General features: G+C 37.9%; 1 protein-coding gene across 29 annotated transcripts in view; it reads right to left on the bottom strand.

The window, feature by feature from the left end:
* Positions 1 to 66: 66 nt before the first annotated feature.
* pHCl (pH-sensitive chloride channel) overlaps positions 67 to 23,280 on the bottom strand; it is a 121,455-nt gene continuing 98,241 nt past the window's right edge. For 11 of the 29 annotated variants that reach the window (XM_031921731.1, XM_031921728.1, XM_031921722.1 and 8 more), the window contains 6 exons: positions 18,610 to 18,762; positions 18,326 to 18,540; positions 13,241 to 13,291; positions 11,351 to 11,413; positions 8,062 to 8,229; positions 67 to 7,409 (listed from right to left, as the gene is read on the bottom strand). In XM_031921731.1, the coding sequence (XP_031777591.1) occupies positions 7,278 to 7,409; positions 8,062 to 8,229; positions 11,351 to 11,413; positions 13,241 to 13,291; positions 18,326 to 18,540; positions 18,610 to 18,762 (782 nt within the window). In that variant the 3' untranslated portion in view covers positions 67 to 7,277. Of the gene's footprint in view, positions 7,410 to 8,061; positions 8,230 to 11,350; positions 11,414 to 13,240; positions 13,292 to 18,325; positions 18,541 to 18,609; positions 18,796 to 23,280 lie in introns of all 29 variants that reach the window. The other 18 variants (XM_031921742.1, XM_031921828.1, XM_031921830.1 and 15 more) reach the window with 13 other exon arrangements.

Genomic DNA, 23,280 nt, shown 5'->3' with positions numbered 1-23,280 from the left:
CTATAACAAGAAATAACAATTATTGAAATGGTATTAGTAATAGGTTCATTAACGACGACTAGCAGGTAGCTCTTTAATTTCTCTTTAGGTTTATTTCAAACATATTTTTTCAATTTGCTTTTTATACAATTCACTTTCTATAATTCTCTGTTCTCGCTTCGATTTTTCGTATTCTACATGACGTGCTAAAACATGACTTAGTCGATCGTAATCGCGTTCACTTAATCGCTTAATACATGTTATGAATTTTTTTTTTTTAATATTTACATAGTTTCGGCTTGAAGCCTAATCGGTTTTTCGAGAAAACGCTAGAGGTATACTTATTGAAAAATTAAAAGAAATAATCCATTATTTACAATGCTCGAGAAAATTACATTCAGATAACACACAGTACGTATCTTAATATATATTTTTTTGATGAAAATAAAAATTGAACAATTTTTATGAATTTGAAGTCTTCGTTATCATTTCCATACTAGCAAGTTGAATATTTATTATTGCAAGATACCATCTGACAATCTTAATATATAGAATAGATTAACGAAATTATAATTTGTGTTCTATATATGGCTTATTATTAGCTAATTAAAGTGTCAACCGCAAGCATAAACGAAATTGCCTGCAATATGCTATTCTGATTGCAACAAGATGACTTTATTTATATAAAAGATGAACATAGGTATCAAATTCTTTTTCTTTAGACTATATATGAGTAAGATAACATATTTTTAAATTATCTGAATAATAAAAAAACTTATATGTGTAATATCTTGTTTTACTTTCTTTAGTTTAACAAAAAAATAAATTTTTAAAGCTTTTAAAGAATCTTTTTCAACAGTTTCGATGTACACAGTTTTTATACGTATCGTCATATTTCAAAGGTATGCAATGAATGATTCGTTATTTAAATGTTTGAAACTTTTTTTTCATTATACTGCTGTGACAATGAACAACTGCAAACGTATGTATATATCTAACAAGTTGGTGATCAATTGATGATACATTCGTATAATTGTGCAGAATTTAATAATTTTAATTTCATGCATAACAGTTAACTGTCTACAATGATAAAAAAAATGTAAAATTACATTTAACAATTACATCGTATGCTTTAATTGAGCTTCTGTAAACTTCTACAAGATGCGGATACGTTTCAAACGTTTAAATACTGCTTCGTACAATTTCTAGGTATATTTTTTATAAAAATATACTGTTACAATGAAAACGATTACAATACTTTTGTTAGCGTAAAACAACATAAAAAAACTATATGCGGGGAAGCCGTGAAATTTCGAAGCTTCTGGTTTTACCGATTTTCGACAACGATGACGTTATACCCTATGAGTAAAACAAGGAGTTTCAGCGCTTTGTCGGCATCGCTTCGTTTTGGATAAAAGAAAATTACACAGAATATATTGCGAAACTTTACAATGTCATAAAAAAGTTGGTCACAGAGTTCACGGAGCGGAGAATATACGGTGCATTAATTCGTCGCTCAGCCTCACACTTTCTGTTTATTATATCAGGAAAAAACGTACGTGGAATTTGCGCGCCCTATATTATATGCCCTTCTTTCTACTTAATGTAATACGTATAGACGCGGCCGTGACTGATTTCTCCATATTATTTCGCGTTTAACATTATACATGCTCAGGTAAGCTCGCAGCGAGTCGTCGAAAAAACACTTACGGATTAATCGTAATTATTAAATTTTATCGTTAATTATTCATTACATATAGATTTGGGTGCGCGCCTGCGCGGATAAACACTGTAAACCGTGGCTCGGGATGCCGCGCAGCGGCAACGGGTGCCATAGTATACACGGGTTCACGCGCTTGATCTCTCGTGTCAGTGTGTAAGTGTCTGTGTTTTTGTGTATCTTCTTATATTATAATGTAATGCGTTACGTAATAACTGCTGAGTAATGAAACGGAGCCTAGAATCGAAATAGTGGGCCAAGAGTAATAATATATCGGCGATACAGAGTTTAATTAAATTAATAGTATTATATATTACAGTTCTGTTTTTTATTCCTCATAATACTACTTCTTTATTCAAATCCTGATAGTCAATGTTCTGATTCTATCCAAGATTTATCGGGTAATTTATTCAACTTCCTTTTTTTCTTATGCTTACAGTTTTAGCGCTTTGCGAATGATGAAAACGTATACGTAAATCTTTGCTCTGCTAACGAATTATATAGAAATTCTATTTATTACTTGATCTAAATATATGCGCATTTTTTTCGACGCGCCCATATATGTATATAATATATTTCTATACAGACAATATCTGAATTGAACGTTTGACGTTTACAAATTTTACGACAGGCATGTACATAGAATCATAAGCTATTTAATCTGCTGCTTATGCGTTAATTCGATTCATATTTTACAACTGGCATAAAATACTTAATTTAATTGATACATTTATAGACAATATTTGAATAGATACGGATAAATGATACTATAAAAATTATAAGTAAATATCATTTCTTATATTATTGAGAAATTGTGGTATTATACTAATCCTCTAATCATAAATAGTTAATAGTTATTTGCACGAAACTAATAATCGCATGACTAGTAATCGCAATATTTTTTAATATCTCGAAAAACTTATAGTTTTTGTACTCTATGAGGCAATCCATTCACATAATCAGTATAAAAATATTGTTTCGTAATCATTTGTTTTTTTTTTTTCATAACAAATCAATAACATAAGCTGAGCTTCAGATATTCAACAAAAAATATATATACAAAAATATATAAAACAATAAATAGGCAAGCTATAACGTCTTCCATCGATTTAACAACTAATTGCATCACAATTATTTCTAACATCGATTGAAAAAATAAAAACTTTTCGACAAATAAATATTTCATTAACAGATAACCAGCGAATTTTTCTTATTTTTAGTATGTACATGCCTGTGATGGGTAATCTTATATACTTATTCTTATGATTTACTACGTAACATGATCGTAATCCCCCCATAACGTGCAAGCATGTAAAAGTATATTTAGGATTCACGTGTGGGCCACAGCCTAGTCTTAAAGTGCAGCTAATATGACAATGAAGGTCTCGTATAGGATTAATGTGTTTGGTCCGTGGAACATTTTTTTAAACATTAATTAGTATCGATTAGCGCTTATTATTACCTAAGGGACTGCACTTATCAGCACGACGTATATATAAAAATTTATTTAATTGATGTTTGTAATACATCCGTTTCATTTTTATATTCTCTGTATTTAATTTTTTTTTATATCTTTGTTTCCATGTATAGTACAATTTTTCGTAACGTCCACTTTCAGAAACGAATCGATTAATCGCACCGACGATGTTTATGTGTTTACGTAGATTTATACGTGTATCATCGGTATAAATACACACACACACACCCACACACACACATATATATGTATATATATGTGTGTGTGTATATACTGTAAATCCATTTGTTCTTATTCTAGTGTATTTTGCAAAAGTATTTTTGAGATTTTGTATGTATTAGGTAGGTGTTATTTTAGAAATATTGTAAAACTGATCTAACGCGAGCAAACGATAAATTTTTACAGTTTTAGAAGTGAATCAATTATCGATGATGTAATAACAAAAATTTACAAACCTCAGTAAAATTTTGAAATAACATTTTGAAATAAAGGGTTACTTCATACTTGCTTATCCTAAATGTTGTCTCAAATTTAATTACGTATATCATCGTCGGTGTTCCAAATCGCGTGTTTTGTCCCGAATTTACCGATCAATGATTACTCGCTTTCAACACCGACTAAAGCACTTGCTCTCGAATTACTGTAATTAGATGTTGCTTGCTGCGCAATTAATATTCGTTGTTTATCAATTATAACAATTCTCTAAGCTTTTGTTTGTTTTATAAGTACTCTTGCTAAACTCCCTAAACGGCTATATAAAGATAAATTTGATGATCGACTTCTCAGTTTTACCGATATTTACGTCCTACCAAAGATCTGAAATTCTCACATTTGCACTAGCTATGATATCGGTCAAAGCAAGTTACATGGATTTGCTTTTGAACATTACGAAGATCATGAGGAGAGAGTTTTTTTATTTTAATCAAAGCAGTAGGATGCAAGATTTTTCGCGGGTGAATATACAGCAAGATACGAAAAAAGAATTTATGGTTCGTTGAAATTATTTTCATTTTGGATGTCAGTGCTTGAAATTATTTTCGTAGAACACAATTGTTGAAAGAATGATTTCAGCTCCGGATTCCTCTACAATCGCCAACTCAATCAAGATCCAACTTAAATTTTTCACGACAGTTAAGTAAATTTGCTTATAACTGCTCTTAATTTAGAGTAGATTTTTTTTCTGACGCAAAAGTGAGAAAGCGTTAATACGACATTTCACGGTTCATCTCCTTCGTACTTCGCGTTTTACCCTTGAGAAAATGTAAAACTTCTCTACATTATCGCGGAATTTAAAGGCAGAAGTTATGTATCGCATTAAAAGCACTAATGGAATATGTTCAATTTTTTTTTTATTAAGATTTCTATAGAGCTATTTTTATTCGTGCTTTAATATAACGGTTGGATTTCAGAAAAATTTTTGATGACGACTATACAACAGAATCTTATCAAATTTGTTCGTTTTACTTCAAATGCATAATTTTTTTCATTAATCAAGTATACGAATAAAAAGCATCATATAAACGAGCAGAAAAACTAAAATGAAAATGACTCTAATATTCTTCCAACCGTATAATTTGAGCTTTCACGAGGTCAATGCAAGCGTCAAAAGCGCGTTCATAATTATATCGATATTCGCATGAATCATCTTCTGACGACCTTGATCTCGGTATTCATCATCTACTCTTCTGGCTTTGCTTTAATTTATTATAGAAGATAAATCTTAGTAATCTTTACTCTTTACGTTGAGGTACGTTTTTTAATGTTCGCGCCACGATGTGAAAAAATATACTCGTGACATCTATATTTCTAAACCGTTTTTGGCAGTTACTTTCAGAAGAAATATCTCTGAAATATACGACAATGTACAGTAATAATACTTGGTTTTGTTAAGACAAAAGTTATAGTGCATTTCTTGGTTTGTCTGCTTCGCTATGTATGCTTACTATACGCCGTTGCTCTCGATTTTTTACGCCCTAATATTCGCGCCCACCCGTTGTAAATAAAATGTTCGATAAAGCATTGTTTCGATATTTTCCAGATCAAATATTTTCCAAACTTGCATCAACGTACATTAACTACGCAGGGGCGCAGTCGTGTGAACAGAGAACAAAATTACATTTCGCCATCGAGTTGTGCTGCAACTTGAATATGCACGCGTAAAAAATCACGAGCCCTTCCCCTATCGATTTCCATATATTGGTCTGCAATATTGCTGTATGAATAAGTATTTACCTGCGTGGCGTTATGATAACATTATCAACATATGCAAAATAGTACACTGCAAGGGACGATATTACATTAATTACAGTATTTAGCAGTGCGGCGACACAGCTCTTTAATTTTTGAAGATGGGAGACTATAGACATTGTAGTAATTATTATATAGGTTTTTTTATCCTCAACTATTTGAACGACGACGTCAAGTATATACGGCTTTAGGTATGAATTATTCGTTCGTTTATTACCCGTAGAATCATTACATGAAGTATTATGAGAAAATGGAAAAGTATTTGACTATTATACGTGTATGTGTGGGTGTATCACGTATTCAAATGCTTCTCGAAATTCACTGCGGTAACTATGCTTTCCGTCATCTCCACGTTATATTTCGAGTGAAAACAGTAGGAATCGCTATTGCTTGCAAAATTTATCGTTCACCGATATTCGAATATTTTTATCATCATCAATTAATCGTGCTTGTAAAAGTATAACACAGATCTCAAAATCATGCCAGTATTGCGAATCGAATTTAAAAAAAAATGAACAGAGAATTCATTAAAAACGCAAATAAGTTATTGAACGATGAAAGCTCTACAGTGACCTATCGATTTCGAATACGGACCCTCTAAATTTTGTTTCGCGTAAACGATCACAGCGGCGGTGTATGTTCGATTGAACTCTATACTCGCTTGCCGGTGAATTTAACGAGTAAAGCGCAGCTTGTTATTGCGACTTGCACGTCATTTTGGTTCGACTACTAAACTTCCGTATTCGATACAGTGTCGCGTCATTGCATCCTCCCGAACTATCCCGTCAAATATGTATACTTTCATGATCCTCCTATACGCAGAGAACAATATTAAAAACTTCTCCCATATCTTTCTCTTCGGTATCTTAAATATTCTCTCTATACATCTGCCGCTTCCATCTTTCTCCCACTCCTCGACGACGTGTATATATTTAATAACAGTAAATATTCAGCAACAATAGATCACAATCTTCACGCTCAAATAATCAATCCCGATACACGTATTTATAATATAGCCCAGTCGAGAATTTTTGACTCCTCCGGCGGTTCTCTTTTACCATGTGGTTTTTTATCTTCGTAGATAAAAACTATATGTATATATATTCAATTATAATAAAAACCGTACGCAACGATAATAGTCAATAATAATATGATTACACAATAATATCGCAATAATCGCCGAGTGCTCGTCATATAATTGTATAAATCTTATAAGGCTGTAAAGCGCGCGCCCGCGCAATCGCTAAATAACCGTCGATACGCTCTTTCTCTCTTTCACACGCTGTCTCTCACGCTTTCTCTCTATCAACAATCAACGCGGAACAATAACTTTTTCTATCCCCTATGTACAAACGAATCGATCGTTCGTCTGGACGTTCTTGTGGTTCTTCCATCTCGATTAATCACCAGCACCGCGCTTTCGTCGTTCACCAATGATTTAGCATCCCGAGTATAATCGAGTCCTTAATACAATAATAATAATTTAATAATAATAATAATAATAATAATAATTCTCTGCTTTATACTTGTCGTTTCTGCCAGTGAGCACGAAGAAGTAGATCAAGAAGAAGATTACAATGCAGGTATTATAAATCCGTATAAGATGAAGAAGGTGCGCAGAGTGAGCCGGTGTGTCCCCTCAATACATTCTCTCGATGCGATTTGAATCATGCATAATGTATATAGTAAGACAGCGTCCGTGTGTGTCTCCGCGCAGCTTCGCCGTCAGGCCACCAGACGTCGCGTTCGTAACCCGCAAGCGGTGTAGCCGTACGTGTCCTTATACTAAAAGTAGTGCGCGGGGACTCGTTACGGCGGAGGCTGGGGTTCGTCGTAGGCCTGGAAGGCGTGACTCTAGGAAACTCCTTTGTAGTGGATGAAGAAGAAGGTGAGGAACACGAAGTACGCAGCGGGAAAGGTGATCCTCGCGATTACGTCGATCGTCTTGGCCACCCTTATGGGATGCGGAGGCTCCTTCTTCCGCACCTAATTGACATGGGCACAGAAAGTCAGTTTAGTGTGGATTCGTTGCTTGGTCGGGAGGATGATCGCGAGCAGCAGTCATTATCGATGTAATCAATTAGAATGCGCGTTGTTAGTCGACAGGCTATTGTTATTGTTATTCATTACGCTAATGGACTCGCGCGACCGATGACTGCCCCGATCATCCTGCGTATGGGTTGCGACGATGAGGATGCATGCACGTAAACATCAATATAAAACGAACTGAAATTCTGGAATATGTAATCATATCGAGAGAAAATGAGTGAGGAATATATCGTAAATAAAGAAATACCATCATACAGATTAAAAAGTAAACAGAGTTTTAAAGACAGAGAAGGATCAAGTTTCTATATAGTACATAATTAGTAAACAGAGGTTAAGGTAAGAAATACTTTCTCATGACACGTGTAATATAGCATCGTTACCTTGGGCTTACAAAAGGCAAAAATTCAAATGCGTATCGCACAGGGACTGTAAATATACATCATATAAAGTATCTGTATTTTCTACATCTACTCTTTCCGGTATACCTATATGATCGTGTGGGATATGCAAGAAACGACAAAAAAAGAGAACTTGGCGGAGAAAAGAGAGACAATTATATCATTTATTAGTATTGAAAAAGCAATGAAACCTGTGGTGGTGCCAGTACCTCTGCGGCGCAGCCGTTGGTTGCCGTGTGGGTACATGGATTGGGTCCGCAGTTGGTGCAGGTGACGATCTCGTTGGGTCCGCCACTGGCGCCGCCACTAGCGCCACCGCCGCCGGTCGCCGTCGCGCTGCCTTCCCTCTTCTTTTCGCCCTGCGACAGGGTCTCCGTGCCAGAATCTCGTCATAATAATCGGGGTGGGAAAGAGGGCAACACATAGGACGAGCGATCCATTTTTCGAATCGCGAGCCTTCTTTCGTTTAGTTTCTGGACTTTTTTTGTTCAAGCATCGTCAATGCATAAGCTCGACGATTGTATTAATTCTACGTCTCTGTCATGTATATAGATATCTAAGATAATACAGAATATATATAGTATGCCGAGAGCAAGCGTCAGTGCAGAACCAGTTGCGTATACAGGTTTTGATTATTTTTACGTCACGCTGTTCTTTTATTTTCAATCTACTAAAGTTTACTGTCTTGCAGCGTGCTTGATCGTTTGTGGATTTTTTTGGTAAGTTATCGTTACGTGTAAAGAAAGCTCGATTAAGTCTTTTTGATAATTGCAGGAGCAACGCGTTAAACGATTCAAGAACTTTTTTCGCTGACCATTTTCTATCTCGTTGTATTCGCAATTGAGGGAAGATAAAGAATAATGGAAAAAATCCTTATTTGACAAAAGACCCGAATGATGTTGGTTGACGTCACCGGAAAAAGTCCTTGATCCTTGAATAAAGTATAAAAGTAAAATGCTTTAAAGTGAAGCCTAGAATAATTAATAATTAACCGTAAGCCTTCTTAGTATATACTTTGTAAATGTAAGCTATGTACTATAAGTATCAAAGTGCTGGGCCTTGAAAAAATTTTGTAAGCAATTGGCAGTCAATTGAAAAAAGCTCAAGCTTCTTATAATCGTATATATAATGTTCGTCCAACATTTACTAATCTGTCGGTTTCTTTTTTTTTTGTTCGTCGTCGTTTCATCCCTGCTCTCTGCAATGATCTCGTATATTGTATCGTGACGCTGATGAAAACAAAATAAAAAAGAAAACATCCTTTGTATACCATAAGATACGAAAAGTGGATCGTTCGCATTGATTTTTGTAACTCTCGTTGATCAGAAATTAAAAAACTGATGACCAATGTACATTAATGTATAATATAATAATAATAATAATAATAATAATAATAATAATAATAATAATAATAATAATGATATATACCGAGAAAAAAAGTTATTCGTGCTGCCACGTGTTTTATTTTCAACGAGTTACATGCCGTATAATATATGTACGTATATATATATATATATATATATAATATCTACGTTTGACGTTTGCCGACTGTCAGACTGTGCAGGAAATAATATTCATGTTACAGACCGGCGATTTGATTTTTCGAATGATGATAATAATTTAGAATGAGAAATATTCTTGACGTGAAATAATGCATAGAGAATATAATGGATTGAAATTTTCTGCACAGTTTGACGCGAGCCAGGCAATGTGGACCAAACTGAGTGAAACATCATAACGTATCGTAAAATTTATGTCTTCAAAACGAAACGATCAATCACTATAATTTATACATATGTATAATGTATATATATATATATATATAGATATAAATTAACTTTTCGAATCCAATCATCAACAGTAATGTATTTGCGAAGGGGCTGTCAAGCTTAAAATGTTTCGTATGTATTATATATATATATATATATATATATATATATATATATATATATATATATATATATATATATATATATATATACTACAGTGAAGCATCAAATTGGGGTCAGTTGCAAAGCGATTGTCGGTATTACAATCAAGGCATGATAAAGAGCACTTTTTCGCTTGCGGCGCTTATTCTTTGATTTATATACGCGTTCTTACGACTTTTTTTTAACGAATAGCCGATCCTAATTTTACTAGTTAGTAGAATCGCCTTGAACTTTATCGACCAGTGAATGAAAACATTGATACAGATGTTATATGATGGGAATACACCTCATCAGTCGATAAAATAGGCACCGATAATCTTTAGATCCCATCCTGTTCTCTAGCACGATTGAGATTACCTTCGGTATCTTAGCGTCACGCTAACGTTCCGCGTTTATTTATGCATGTAAGTATGATCGAGACGACGCGGAACCGTTTCAATCGTGTAGTGCGTTCGGCGGTGAGCGTCGATAAAGCAGAGCTGTTGAGTGGGTATACAAAACAAAGCGGACGAGAGGGGGTGGGGGTGAAGAGTAGGTGACTCGAGGTGCGAGATCATGCCAGCGATTATATAAGAGAGAAAATCTTGTGCACTTTGGTTGCCCATCAGCGCACTCGGTAAATGTCCCAGACGACGCGGATCTTGTGTTTGTACTTCACAAGGGGATGTGATTGATACGCTGTTTTACCGACAGTCGGAAATCGATTGCACATCCCCATTCTATAGGCAGCAATTGCGTGAATGTTCGGACTCGATTTCTTTGAATTAAAAAAGCATGATTGGAGCTCAAGTTGATATAGTATGTAATTTTGCAAGAGAAGCAATTCACCTTCTTGAAATTCAATAGCAGATGGCAAATGAAAAGTAAACTCTTATGATCTTAATTGCATTCACGAAGTTACTTAGCCTAAATTTCACTGCATATAATGTAAACTTTCTGCTCTTGTAGACTTTCCTCGAATTACCAATTTTGCAAGTCATCTTATTATTTTACTCATTATCTCAATTACTTTTAATCGTGAGTCCATTATTATACAACTCCGTCTTGCTGCGAATTTGCGCGCGTTATCTGTAAAGTTATTGCTGCTAGGAATTCCCAGTAGCGTATTAACTACACTGAAAGTTAATTTTTCGTCCTTAAAAAAATGCAATTAAATTGTTCAATAGTTTTGAGTTTTCTCAAATTTGTTGCTAAAATCTGTTTTCCTTTATCTTCAGTGTAGTTTACAGTCAATGTGCAGGCTAGTTGATACCAAACTAATCTCAGACATTTATCTCAACAAATCTACGATTAAAGTCGTTAAAAGTACCCAGATTCCACTACAAATTACTAATAATACCGTAACAACCAGCCTGCACTTCCAATCGGAATCAGGCTTCGAAGCAGCTTATAAAACAAAGATTACGTATCTAGGACATTTACCTTATATCAAGATCGACATTCTTCGACTGCTGCGCTTACGATGCACCAACATTCGTAAGGAATATTCAACAAACACAAACAACAGAACAGAGAAGTGAAAGAAAAGTAAGCACAACTCATCTCTTACCTTCTTAACACTATGTAAGTGTCGCATTTGCAAGCAGCGGCGGCTTTTATCAGTCAGGAAAAGCTACAAGTGCCCAGACAGAGCGAAATATTGTCATTACAACAGTTTTTCATTTTCGTTTGGAATTTATCTTAACTTTTGCATCGTCTATATCTATGTATAACCTCGTGTGTCGTCTACAATACTTTACTCTGACGTTGCACTCGATCGAGCTAATTTTAGATTTTTGGACAACGACAGACACGCTAAGTAACAAGTGGACATACGCATTATTCAGAAAATCACATGCCACAAAACGCACATAACCCATGCACAAATCCACTATATATAGATCGTCATCATCACTAATCATGACTGTACACGTGCAGTCAAGAGACGAATGGCTACCATTTTGTTTTCAAGGACTACGATTCAAAGCTACGATGAGAACAAAAGACACATGCACTGTGCGCGTCAACTTCATCGCACAGTAGAGTGTGAGTGAAACAAGTTTTTATTAAGTTCATGTTTATTCGTTCGTTTTTATAACTCTTGACAATCACTCCGTGTAGAGGCTCACGTTGGAATTCGGTGTATGTTTTCATACGGGACAACGAGTTTCTCTCTCTGTTTTGCTTTTCTTTTTATTTTTCAAGAGCTTTGCACTCGACTGTTCGAGCGAGCAAATTCGCGCTGAACGCGTTCGAAAGGTGAGTTTGAACGCGAGCTTTGAAAAATAGCTCGTCTGTTGATTTGTCATTTAGGAGGGACAGATGATGGAGATAGAAAGAGAAAAACTGCGCGTGTGTGTGATCGAGAAATAATCGACTCAAGCGTCGTGTTGGCAGCCCAGGCTTGTATACTTTATTTTCATTCGTTAAATTCGAGAGGAGGCACTTTACGTGGTCGAATGTTTGGTGTTGATCTTATTGTGTTGTCGAAATGCTTGATAATCGAGGGAGTAAGCCTTAAAAGAGGTTTCGAGGGATATCGCTCGTGGTGACGATCCAAAGAATCGTGATCATATACGAAGCAAAGTTGCAGTTTTGTTTAATCATTTTTCTCGCGGCTGCAGTTGAAATTCTTTCGTTGCATACCCGGCGAGAGTATGTGTAAATTTTCCGTATAATGAAATTCCCGGGCTGGCCGTGAGTTCGCTTCAACGATTCAATTAAACGCGTTATTTTGCTTTGAAGCCAACCACGCGCGCGTTTAATTCGAAAAATCACGTAGAATTTCGGAAATTTCAGAGTAAATGAAAATTCACGATCAGGGAGCGTCACCAAGAGACCATCGCTCGCCACACGAAAGTAAAACAAAAAAACAGCGATACCAGCAGCTAACGAAAAATAGGGGAAAAAGAATGATGCACGGGAGGAGAAGCTCACTACGAGGATGCTCGGAAAGATTATACAGTGAGAGTCGGTCGTTTCATTCGACTCCATGCGCAAGTCCTCGGTGCAGGGTTTTTATATTAATTGTATAAATGTAGCTACGAATCGAATATAAAAGAGAACTGAATATATAGATATACAGGGGGAGGGCGGCAGAAAACCAAAAGGATAAAACTGAGTATACATACAGTTGTCGAACTGAATGGAAAACAAATATGTAATGTATGTAAGAGAGAACTGAGAGACGAGCGTATGTACGCGAGGTTTCCGGAAACAAAAAGAAGCGTTTTGTCGTGGTAGCGCATCCGTGACTCGCTTCTCGGACAGTATACAGAGCGTAACAGAGAAGATAGTATTATATAAAGAGAGATAGAGAGAATAAGGGAGAAAAAAGTGTGTACACGAGTCACGGGAGCGGCCGCGAACGGGCGTATATAGGAGATAAGGTGTGTTAGGGAGAGAGAGAATAAGAGATTAAGAAAGTGAATGAGAGGCGAAAACAGAGAGGGGATCTTACCAAGGGGCTGGCCAATATAATTCCTATCCTGCTGAGCACCGCTGGAAGCCGCTGCAACATCACAGACACCAAACAAAGAGGCTTACTCACCAACATTCCACCAACGAAACGCTTTTTTTTGTTTGTTTGTTTTAAATTATCGCTTTTTCGCGCGCTTTTTCAACGGGGGGTGCGAGAGGGCATCTCTTCCACGCACACGCTTCAGGACACAGTTGCCTAACGGCTCGAGGAGCGAGAAGTAGTACGCGTCAATTATGGTCAGACGCGTCAGGATTACAGTATATATAGGTACACGAAGGAAAAGTTGGCCGATGCTGAGAGGCTGTGAGGGGATGTTCAAGGCATTAGGCAACTTTGCCCTACTTCACACTCGCATAGCGGCCGTTCGCTCAAGATTCTTTTTATTTTCTTTTGTAAAACATATCTGTAGATATATATAACAGAGAAGTTGTTGTAGTGCCAGGGGGGCGGACAACACACAGTTTTTGGTACGACACTACAGAGAAAAAGTTGTCGAGAGATGGCTCGAGAGTGTTTCATATATAGGTGCGCTTATGTAGCTTTGTCTAGTAGTAGTACACTTTTCCCGCCGTCATCGTCGTCGGCGGCGGCGCTTCTCTTTCCTGCTACTTTTTACTTTTATAAAAACGTATAAATGTCGGAATGACGATGTGACGGCTCTCTGAAACTTTTTGGTACTCCTCGTATAGCTCGAGAATTGATAAATACAGTACGTACCAAGCCGTTTCAGTACATCAGCTGATATCGAAGTAAATCAATGTGGCATGTGGCAATGAGAAAAAATAGTAACTTGCGGATATAATTAAAAAGTGAATTGTACGTACCGCTTTCGGAATGCAAACCCCCAGCGTTATTATACGTTTCATTCGCATTTCGCCCGAAATAACTTATTCCAGCGCACTTCATTCACGCGGAGGCGTATTTTATATTCCGCGATTCTTTTTTCGCTTTAATTCCCTTTTTGGATTTTGTGCAACGAGTATACCCGACTCCGCCGCGATTTCGTTTTATTCCGAATTGAGAAATTTCCCTTTTGAACAGCGCGCGCGGGCAACGAGCTTTTTTGTCCACAGGCCGCAGTTGAGAATCGGTTGCTGTAGCTTTTCCGCCGGATTGTACTTCAATGCCCGAGTGTATATAAAGAGACTCTTCAATGCGGGGTGTATGGCTGTTAATTTATTCGGAATTTCGCCGCAGCTAGCTTACATCAAAGCCGCGACCTTAATTCACGATCTTCTATATAGCTTTTCTCGGTGAAAAAGCAGAAGCGGTTAATTTCTTGTTTGTCGCGCGCGACTAGTTTATCGGCTTGTCTACAACGACTTCGATTTTTATTCGAGAGCCGTATCGTTAACGCGTCATTGTGCTTGTATTCGGTGGCGAGCCAATGTAATCGCGATTTCACGGCTGCTATATACTGGAAGAGAAATCGATGAATGCGTTATTATCCTGTCGCTGCCACGTTCGCGAGGCATAACGATCGATTGTAAAATTACGTTTTCTTGACGGCGCGCTCAACGTCGTCGTGTGCAATAATCGAGCGAACGAGTAAATTACGTTTTCTTTAGAATGAAAAGTTGTGTATATCGAATGCGGCGATAATGTGCTGAATATATAATGACGGTGAGCGATCGTATTGGCATTTTTATCTTTTAACTCTTTTTCGTTTAGTTTTAATAATCTTTTATCAAACATTCAAGTATTTGTATATATAAATAAATATATAATATCAAACAAACACCTGCAATGTGCGTAACGAAAAAACATTCTACTAAAGTGAAAGTTGAGCAACGTGAGTATATTATAATAAAAAAATGTATATGTTCATTCGGAAGTAAAAACTCGTAGTAGTACAGAACAGGTGTGTTGAGCAGAATGAACGAAGAACAAAACGAATTCTGTATAATATATGTAACTCTTGTATCATACGGTTTTCCAGCGGTATGAACAAAAAAAATGTAAGAAACCCAAAGTAACAAATTGCTCAGTATAAAATGAAAAACAAAGAAAAACATCAAACACTTGGTCTCATAATAAGTACAGACAAAGAAAAGTATATGAGAGAGATAGAGATAGAGAGAGAGAGAGAAAGAGAGAAAAGAAAAAAACAAAGAAAAAACGCTCACTCCTTGGTCAATGCTTGAAAAAGTAGTACAATATAGTAGTAGTATGGTATATATAGTAGTTGTCACGAAAAAGCCATTTTTCACTCACATGCAAAAAAAAATATTTATCAGCGGGACGCAGGTTTTGTTTATAATAATCACGAAAACTTCAGCGTTGAGATAAAATTATACCGCGATACTATTTATCGCTCGATCGTACATGAAATCCGCGCGAATAAAGATCGACGCTTGACTATTCTAAACAGCAATTCGCATCGCATCAGCAGAATCTATTGAAAGTCGCTATACTAGAAATTTTTAATAAGCTGGCTATACAAATCGGTAGCTTTTTTCAACTTTCCTTCGATGCTTGAGAGATCGGTTTCTATTTCTAAGGAATATCCATTCAATGCTCTACAGATTATCGACTCGCGCGACGATTCCGCTTATTCATCTCGATTTTTCCCACGTACTAGGCTAATTCCATAGGGTGAAATGATGTTACTCGCTAATTATATTTATATATATATATATATATATATATATATATATATATATATATATATATATATATATATATATATATATATATATATATATATATATATATATATATATATATATATATATATATATATATATATATATATATATATATATATATATATATATATATATAATATATATATATATATATATATATATATATATATATATATATATATATATATATATATATATGTATATATAAAAGGAATACAGACGTATGCCACAATGCAGTTGAAAAAGTATATAACACGGAGAATATAAGGACAGTATATATGTAAAAGAGAACACAAGCGATCGAAAAAATTAACCAAGTGAATCTATAACAAGTATATATAGAGAAGAGAATATGTAAACACTTCACTAGCTGTCATGTCAACAAAGATAAAAGACAGTTATATGAAGCTGCTGCTATGAGTAGTATTGCCTTAATTTTTTTCCTCGCAGCGCACGCGTCGATGGTATGTGTGTATCATACTCGATGATGGGAAATACGCATCAGGGAATTGAGAAAAAATGTGCAAAAAGTAGAGCGAGCAAGGAATCTTCAGACATTTTTTCTTAATTCAGAGCACGCGCGGAGCGGGACTGGATAGAAGAACGAGGACAGAATTTGAGAAAAGGAGGGAATAAAGCCGCGTCGATAACAAGCGCATTTGCCTATACCTACTCCATATTAGCCCCGTTGTCGTCGTCGCGAGAGGATATAAGGAGATAAGAAAATGTCACGCTGGTCTTTTCTTCCTTCTTTTTCTGCCTTCGATAAAGATACGGAGTAGAATAAGAAGGAGATGGGGAGGTTGATGCAGCTACGCGAATCTCGCGAAGTTGCTTTCAAAATAAGAAGCTTATCTTCATTTCGCTGTAAGAATTTCGAATAATTAACAAAAAAGCAAGGGCTCACGAGACGCCGCATACTCAACACGCCCAGCTCGAATTCGCAGGTATTGATCTTGTGCACTCGACTCACATAGAGAGAGAGAGAGAGAGAGGGAGAGAGAGCCACGAGGTACATTTTGAAATTGAATCGCCTGCACGCACGCGCTCGAGCTTGCCCTTCTAGACGAGATTATGCCGATACGAGCGAGCTCTGCGCTGTAATCTCCGAAATTATATCAAACGAATATTGCTCGACGTGAAAAACTCGTCAAAATGCATATACACACGCGCGTATTCTATGCAGTACGAAGTGTCTCTGGAAAATTCAAAAACCGAGGCTAATTGCGCGCCCTCGAGCGCTCGAAATCCCATTGCGCGCGCGTGGGAGAAGAAAAGAGGTCGCAGGTGCATCAAGGAGCTGCAGCGCCGGAGAGAGAGAAAGAGAGAGAGAGAGAGAGAGAGAGAGAGAGAGAGAGAGAGAGAGAGAGGGAGAGAGAGAACAAAGAAGAAAGCAGCAGCAGCGGGCTATGTAACGCCAAGTTCGCGCGCTGCAGTCGCGGCGGCTGCTCTGCAGTACAGCCGAAAGGGATGTAGATTAATTCGATTACGCGCGGCTCGTTAGCGATGCGCTGCCGGTAATTGCGCTAGATTTCGCGGCCAGACGCTGCGCCGCCAGAGGGATGAGGATTGATGAGACGTATAATATACGCTCTGCCGTCTGAGATGTTTCGAGTGGGGTTTGATGGTGAGATGATGGAAAAGTTTCGTTGCGCGCCCCCAGAACGCAATTTTTTATGCGGCGGCGGGATGAAGTCTGCGTATAAGCATGATCTCATCTCATGTCTGTAGAATCTCAGCGTATATACGATAAAAATATAGTTACCTCTGCTCGTACGAATCCGATACGCATGTGAAATACGAAAGATCGACGGCTAAATAAGTTCTCTGTACGTGTATAAAGTAAGTCGACCCCTTTGAAGCGCGAATATTCTTCGGGGCGTGCCGTCGACGATAAATGAATAATAAAACCGAATCGGGAACGCGAAAGTCTCGTCCAACTTTGCTCTACACATCGACGCGCTCTAAAGCTATATGAATAACTGTGCACATCGCAGGCTTATACGTACAGGAGTATAGTTTAAAGTCGAGTTTCATTAGGGCGATTGTAGTTATTATTTAACGGGTAGCGCGTGTCGACGTTAAAGATGCAGTCGCGGTGGAAAAAGAGTGTGTGTCTACGTAGTGGCGTTTGTAGTCCGGCCTCGATCGCTTGGACTTGATCCAAGGTTGGCAGTTTCCGCGCGCGACGATGCATCTTTAACAGCCTATACGCGCCTGTGGTTATGCAACGTCATACCAAACTTCTACCCATATGCAACATTACTATACATAGAGGGTATAATATTATACGTATACATATGAATCGCGGTATATAATCGCGGCGTTTAATCGAGCGGTTTTATACATAATAGTATACGTGTGTGTCGGTATATGACGTTGTATAAGAGCTGGTTTATAAGCATAAGGGGAGTACCTGGGTGACGGGGTTCTCGCCTGGCCGGTAGACGACGTTGTGCAGCGGTCGCTTCCGGCCCACGTAATTGACGCACACGAATTCGAGGAGACTGGCGTAGATGAAGCACATGCAGACGCCGTCCCAGACGTTCATCGCCGTGAGGTTCGACACCACGGGTAGTGTCGATCTGAAGCCGTTCGACGTTGTGAAGAAATTCAGCATTGTCGTCACGCCTGTTGAGAAGATATCGAGGTTGAAATAAATTTAATTTTTGTAATAGAAAAGAGGAAGGTCGTACTTACCGATCATAACTCTGGCGGGAACGGCGTTCCACTCCAGCCAGAAGGTAATGAAGGAGCTTGTGACGAGGATGATGCCGGGTATGAATACAGTTGTGAAATAGAAGGCTCGATCTCTCGTGAAGATCAGGTCGACCTTCAGGCAGCTATAGTTACCTGCGACGAGAACGTGATTTTGATCGACATTTCCTGAAAGTTCGACGTTTTATCTCGTAGCTATTGGCCTGGCATTCAGAGAGAAATGCATCTGATTTTTTATGCTAATTCTCGAACAAATTTTTGCTGCCAGAGAGTATTCCAGGCGTGAGAGGCGCTTGAAGCTTGCGATGGTGATTCGGAAAAAATCGGTGCTTCTCTCTGCATGCACGTCGAGAAACTAGAGACTGTCACAGATGTTAAGAGTTTGCTTTGTTTTTTTTTTCTTTTTTTTTAGCTTTTAAACGGAAACAAATTTCGACAGTACCAATGCGATTAGTATGGTAAATAGCTTTTATCACACATTTGAACATTGTTAGAGAGAAAGAGAGAGAGAGAGAGAGAGAGAGACAGAGAGAGCAGAGATAGAGAGAAAAGAAAGAGACGTGAGAGTTATTACAGAACACAACCGAAAAATTAAAAAAAAAAACGAAAAGTCACCGCTGGTTGACGATATAGACAAAAATAATTGAGAAAATAAACAGCAGCGACAGAGTGTTTGTATAAACATATTGGGTCAGTGTATTACAGGCTTGTATATATAGACAGGATTGGCTGAGAAAGAGCTGTGGGAAAAGGAAGTACAATACGTTCTTCTACGTGTGGGAATATAACATCATAACACACACACATCTCGTCATACTCAGGCTGCAAATTTTAATTACAAGGAACTGCATACACCTAATACATCTAATTACCCTCGGGGTGACCCACATTATCATCCCCGACTTTAAATCCCGCGATCCTGAAAATACACACGCTATACGTATAACTATTCGCGTAAGATACGAGCCGCGACGTTCGCGGTCCAAGTTCCTTCCCAAACACATTAGTCGACGCGCAGCTTGCACAAAGCTCTCCCGAGATACAATCTTTTAATGCTTCGCGGCCAAAACTTATGGATAACGAATTAACCCTCCCCCGCGTGCGCTTATCAGATTTTTCCTATAATTCACCGCGCAGCTTTTAACGGCCGCCGCGTAAATCCTCGCGGCTTTGAATTATACTCGCGCGCCAATGAGCTTTTTGGCTATAGCTGCAAGCTCTCGTAGCGGGAAAACGTTGCAGAAGTCAAATCTTTCGGCGAATAATCCGCGATATTTGCATAACCCGAAAGTTATATATCTCGTCGAGAAAAAAAAAGTCGACCGAATGAGTCTGGGCCCACACGACGTATGTATACAATTTCACTTGCAACTGCGCAAAGCGACTGCTGCTGCTGCAGTGGCTCGCGAGTTTTAAAAGTTCTCGAGAGCATCCACTTTAACTTTCGGCCTGAATTCACGATCCTCACGGCCGTCCTTCAGGACTTCCTAGCAAGTGCGCAGGTAAATATACCGAAGGAAGTGTGTGTATGTGTGTGTGGACCCTCGCGATTAATTTTCTTCGATATATATTACATTGATACGTACGCTTGAGAGGAAAAAATTTAACGGTGGAACGGATAGATTTTCGCAGTATGGTAAGCATGTCTTTCGGTCGAAAATGAAGAGGGGGAGAGAGAGATAGGGTCGAATTCCTCGCGACGGGAATATTTGCACGAAATTGCTCAGGACATAGCGGAGAGAGCATTTTTACGCGCACGCATTCTCCTCAACTGAGAGAGAGAGAGAGAGAGAGAGAGAGGGGTGTAACGCAATTTCCGCAAATTGAAATACGCGGGAGGTACACATCAACGAAGGACCTCAATTAGAACGCTTCGATTTCGTTTTTAGAGAAGCGTTTACCTTCCATTAGTAAAACAAACAAAAGGACAGCGTAACAACGGCTAATTAAAAACTGAACCTACTCGTTACCCTGTATACGATAATACAAATATGAACGATTAATTAGCGAACTGCTCTTATTTATGCATACGATAATGAGGCTACAGATCGAAATCAAGGGAGCTCCGAGATTGTTTACGTTATTTAAATATATTCGATATCGAATATTCTCTCTGTCGGGCTATAACTAGGCAACGGTCGGGGCGTTTCAATTTCAGCGGAAGCTCGAGTAGCGGCTGCGTTTAATTAGATATAAATAATGCCGCACATGACGACAAGCGTCGCGAGGGTATTTCGCCGAATGGATATTCGCGGGAACGCGCGCGATGATGACGATATTGGCTTATACGCTAATAATTATCGGGAGTCCGAACTGTTGGCAGGATGTTAGCTTTGTTAGGATATAACGGTGATGTTGATTGCAATTTTCTGTGGGATCAGATCTTTTTTGCGTTCTCGTCATGCATGTAAAATTGAAATTTTGCTTTTTAATGTACTTTTTATATTAGATTCTTTGGACTTTTATTCTTGTCATTTTATTACTGTCTTTTATCTTTTTATACAAAGTTTACTGATAACAAGTATATACAGCTAAAAGCGAATATCAAAGAAGCCAATCATCATACAAAAAAGGGTATATAGGTATAATCGAAATGCATATATAACGTAACATCGTACCAAAATTCAAATGTCCATATATAAAAGCAGTCCACAGTATATATAGAGGTATAAACGATTCAGCCTCTCTCGCATGCACTCAATAACCTCGAGCTCGTGTAAACACGCAGGGCGACTAGCCTGTATACCTGTTTACCTCGTGTGGCCCATTGTCTCGAGGTTTCAAAACACACAACGCGTGTACGCAGCCTATATATACACCCACGCGGATATGTATACCGGATCTATCTCTCTGTCGATGATTGTATTGCGCTCCGAACAAATTAGGCCCGTGATAATCCCTCCAGCGACGCGTAATTTATCATACTCGTCGCAGTCGCTTTCGTGATGAGGAATTTTTATTGTTTTCGTATGCCCTTTGTTCGAGGCGTGGCAGAGAAGGTTCGCCTGATTTAATAAAGATTGAAACGTGTGTAATGAAAGCTCAGCGCGCAAAGTATATGGAATTAGTGTGATAAAAGCTTTTGTTCTCGGAGAAAATAAATTTTATAGATATATACCGTTCGCGCGTGTATCCTCCTCGGCTGTACGTCGCTTCTTAATTAAAATTTCCATGCTTCGTTTATGTGCGAGGGAGGAGTTTTTGGGGTCACTTATATGCATATCTCCGAACTCAAACTGCACGGCCGTCGCGGTGAATTTAATTGAGCGTATTTTAATTTCGAATTAAAAGCGCCGTTGCGCAGTCCTCTATCTCTCTTTATTTCGCTGTTGCATAAATTGTACGATCGCGTTTCGTTTCGCTGTCAAGCATCAAGAATTAACGTTAGTCAACAGAAAAAAAATTTTGTTAAAAAAAAAATTAGTAAAAAATAGCACAAAAAACAAAAATATATTACAATCGTCTTGACTATCTCTCTGAGGTGAATACTTTCGCCTATAAATCTCAGCACATGCACATGGTTTCCAATAACTGCACAAAACTAACTAAAGACCTTTATCGAAATAATCTACTCAGGTTCGAACGCACGATAACTCTGTACGCAACGATGGGATTGAGTTATACAATCAAGCTCTCTATTATACTGAGACTTCCACATACAAGTGTGTGTCACTATACGTGTCGAGCGGGGGAGACTGTGTAAACGCACATCTTCACAAATATACAGTCCAAATTAAACAATTAACACCAATTACATTGAACTACCATGTATATACTGCAGCGGACATAGGTGTGTATCTGTGTGTATGTGTATATAATTAGAGGGTCGATTGGTTCTCACATACGTGTGGCTAATAAACAACCAATATCAACAGTATACATAGCACATTAACGTCCAAAGCCTTTCGCATCTCTCGCGATTGAATGCGCAACTTACTCGATCGGCTCGCTCTACGTGTGTGTATATATATGTATACGCAGCCTATAATGGGCTCCGAGCCGTGTGCAGCCTCGGCTCACTACGCTCTTGATTGCGATTCGATTGTTTTCCTGTATACACTGTAGTTATATATAGAGAGAGATATACACATCCGGGAGGTTTATGCGGGGAGAAGAGGCGTTTATAGTTATATATTGAGGATGCATTGATGAGGGGTGACTTACTTTGAATTTTTTTTCGATGTTGATCGATTCGATATTTTACACGAGAGTTATATGTAGATCTTAATAGAGGAATACTGGTGGTTGGTCGAATGGACAGTTAGATATAATTAGTGTGGAAGACCTTTTTATCGTTTTTTTTTTTTTTAATTTGTTTGAAAGTGTACGCGTGACAGCGATAAAAAGGTTGTCATAGGAAAATTAAAAGAGCGAATAAGTGAAAGAGATAGAGAAAGATAGTTATACGAGTATAGGGTCACAACATCTAGGTCTATAATAAACGTAAGTAAAAAATCATACAAAGGAGCAAGGCGCTAGGGGAAGGCCGTGACTGATATCTCACGGTATATATGTAAATTATAGTCATTTGGTAAGCTTGGTCCTGTCTCTCATTCGCACAAACGCACGTCACACTCGTCATTCTCTCATCAGTCTTTCGCAATGTATATTAAATGTCAAGTTAATATATATCGAGTGAAAATAGTATAGGTA

The sequence above is a fragment of the Nasonia vitripennis genome, chromosome 1, assembly GCF_009193385.2.
Source record: "Nasonia vitripennis strain AsymCx chromosome 1, Nvit_psr_1.1, whole genome shotgun sequence".
Lineage (NCBI taxonomy): Eukaryota > Metazoa > Arthropoda > Insecta > Hymenoptera > Pteromalidae > Nasonia > Nasonia vitripennis.
The sequence above is the reverse complement of the archived record's forward strand: the minus strand, read 5'-3'. Positions and strand labels throughout refer to the sequence as shown.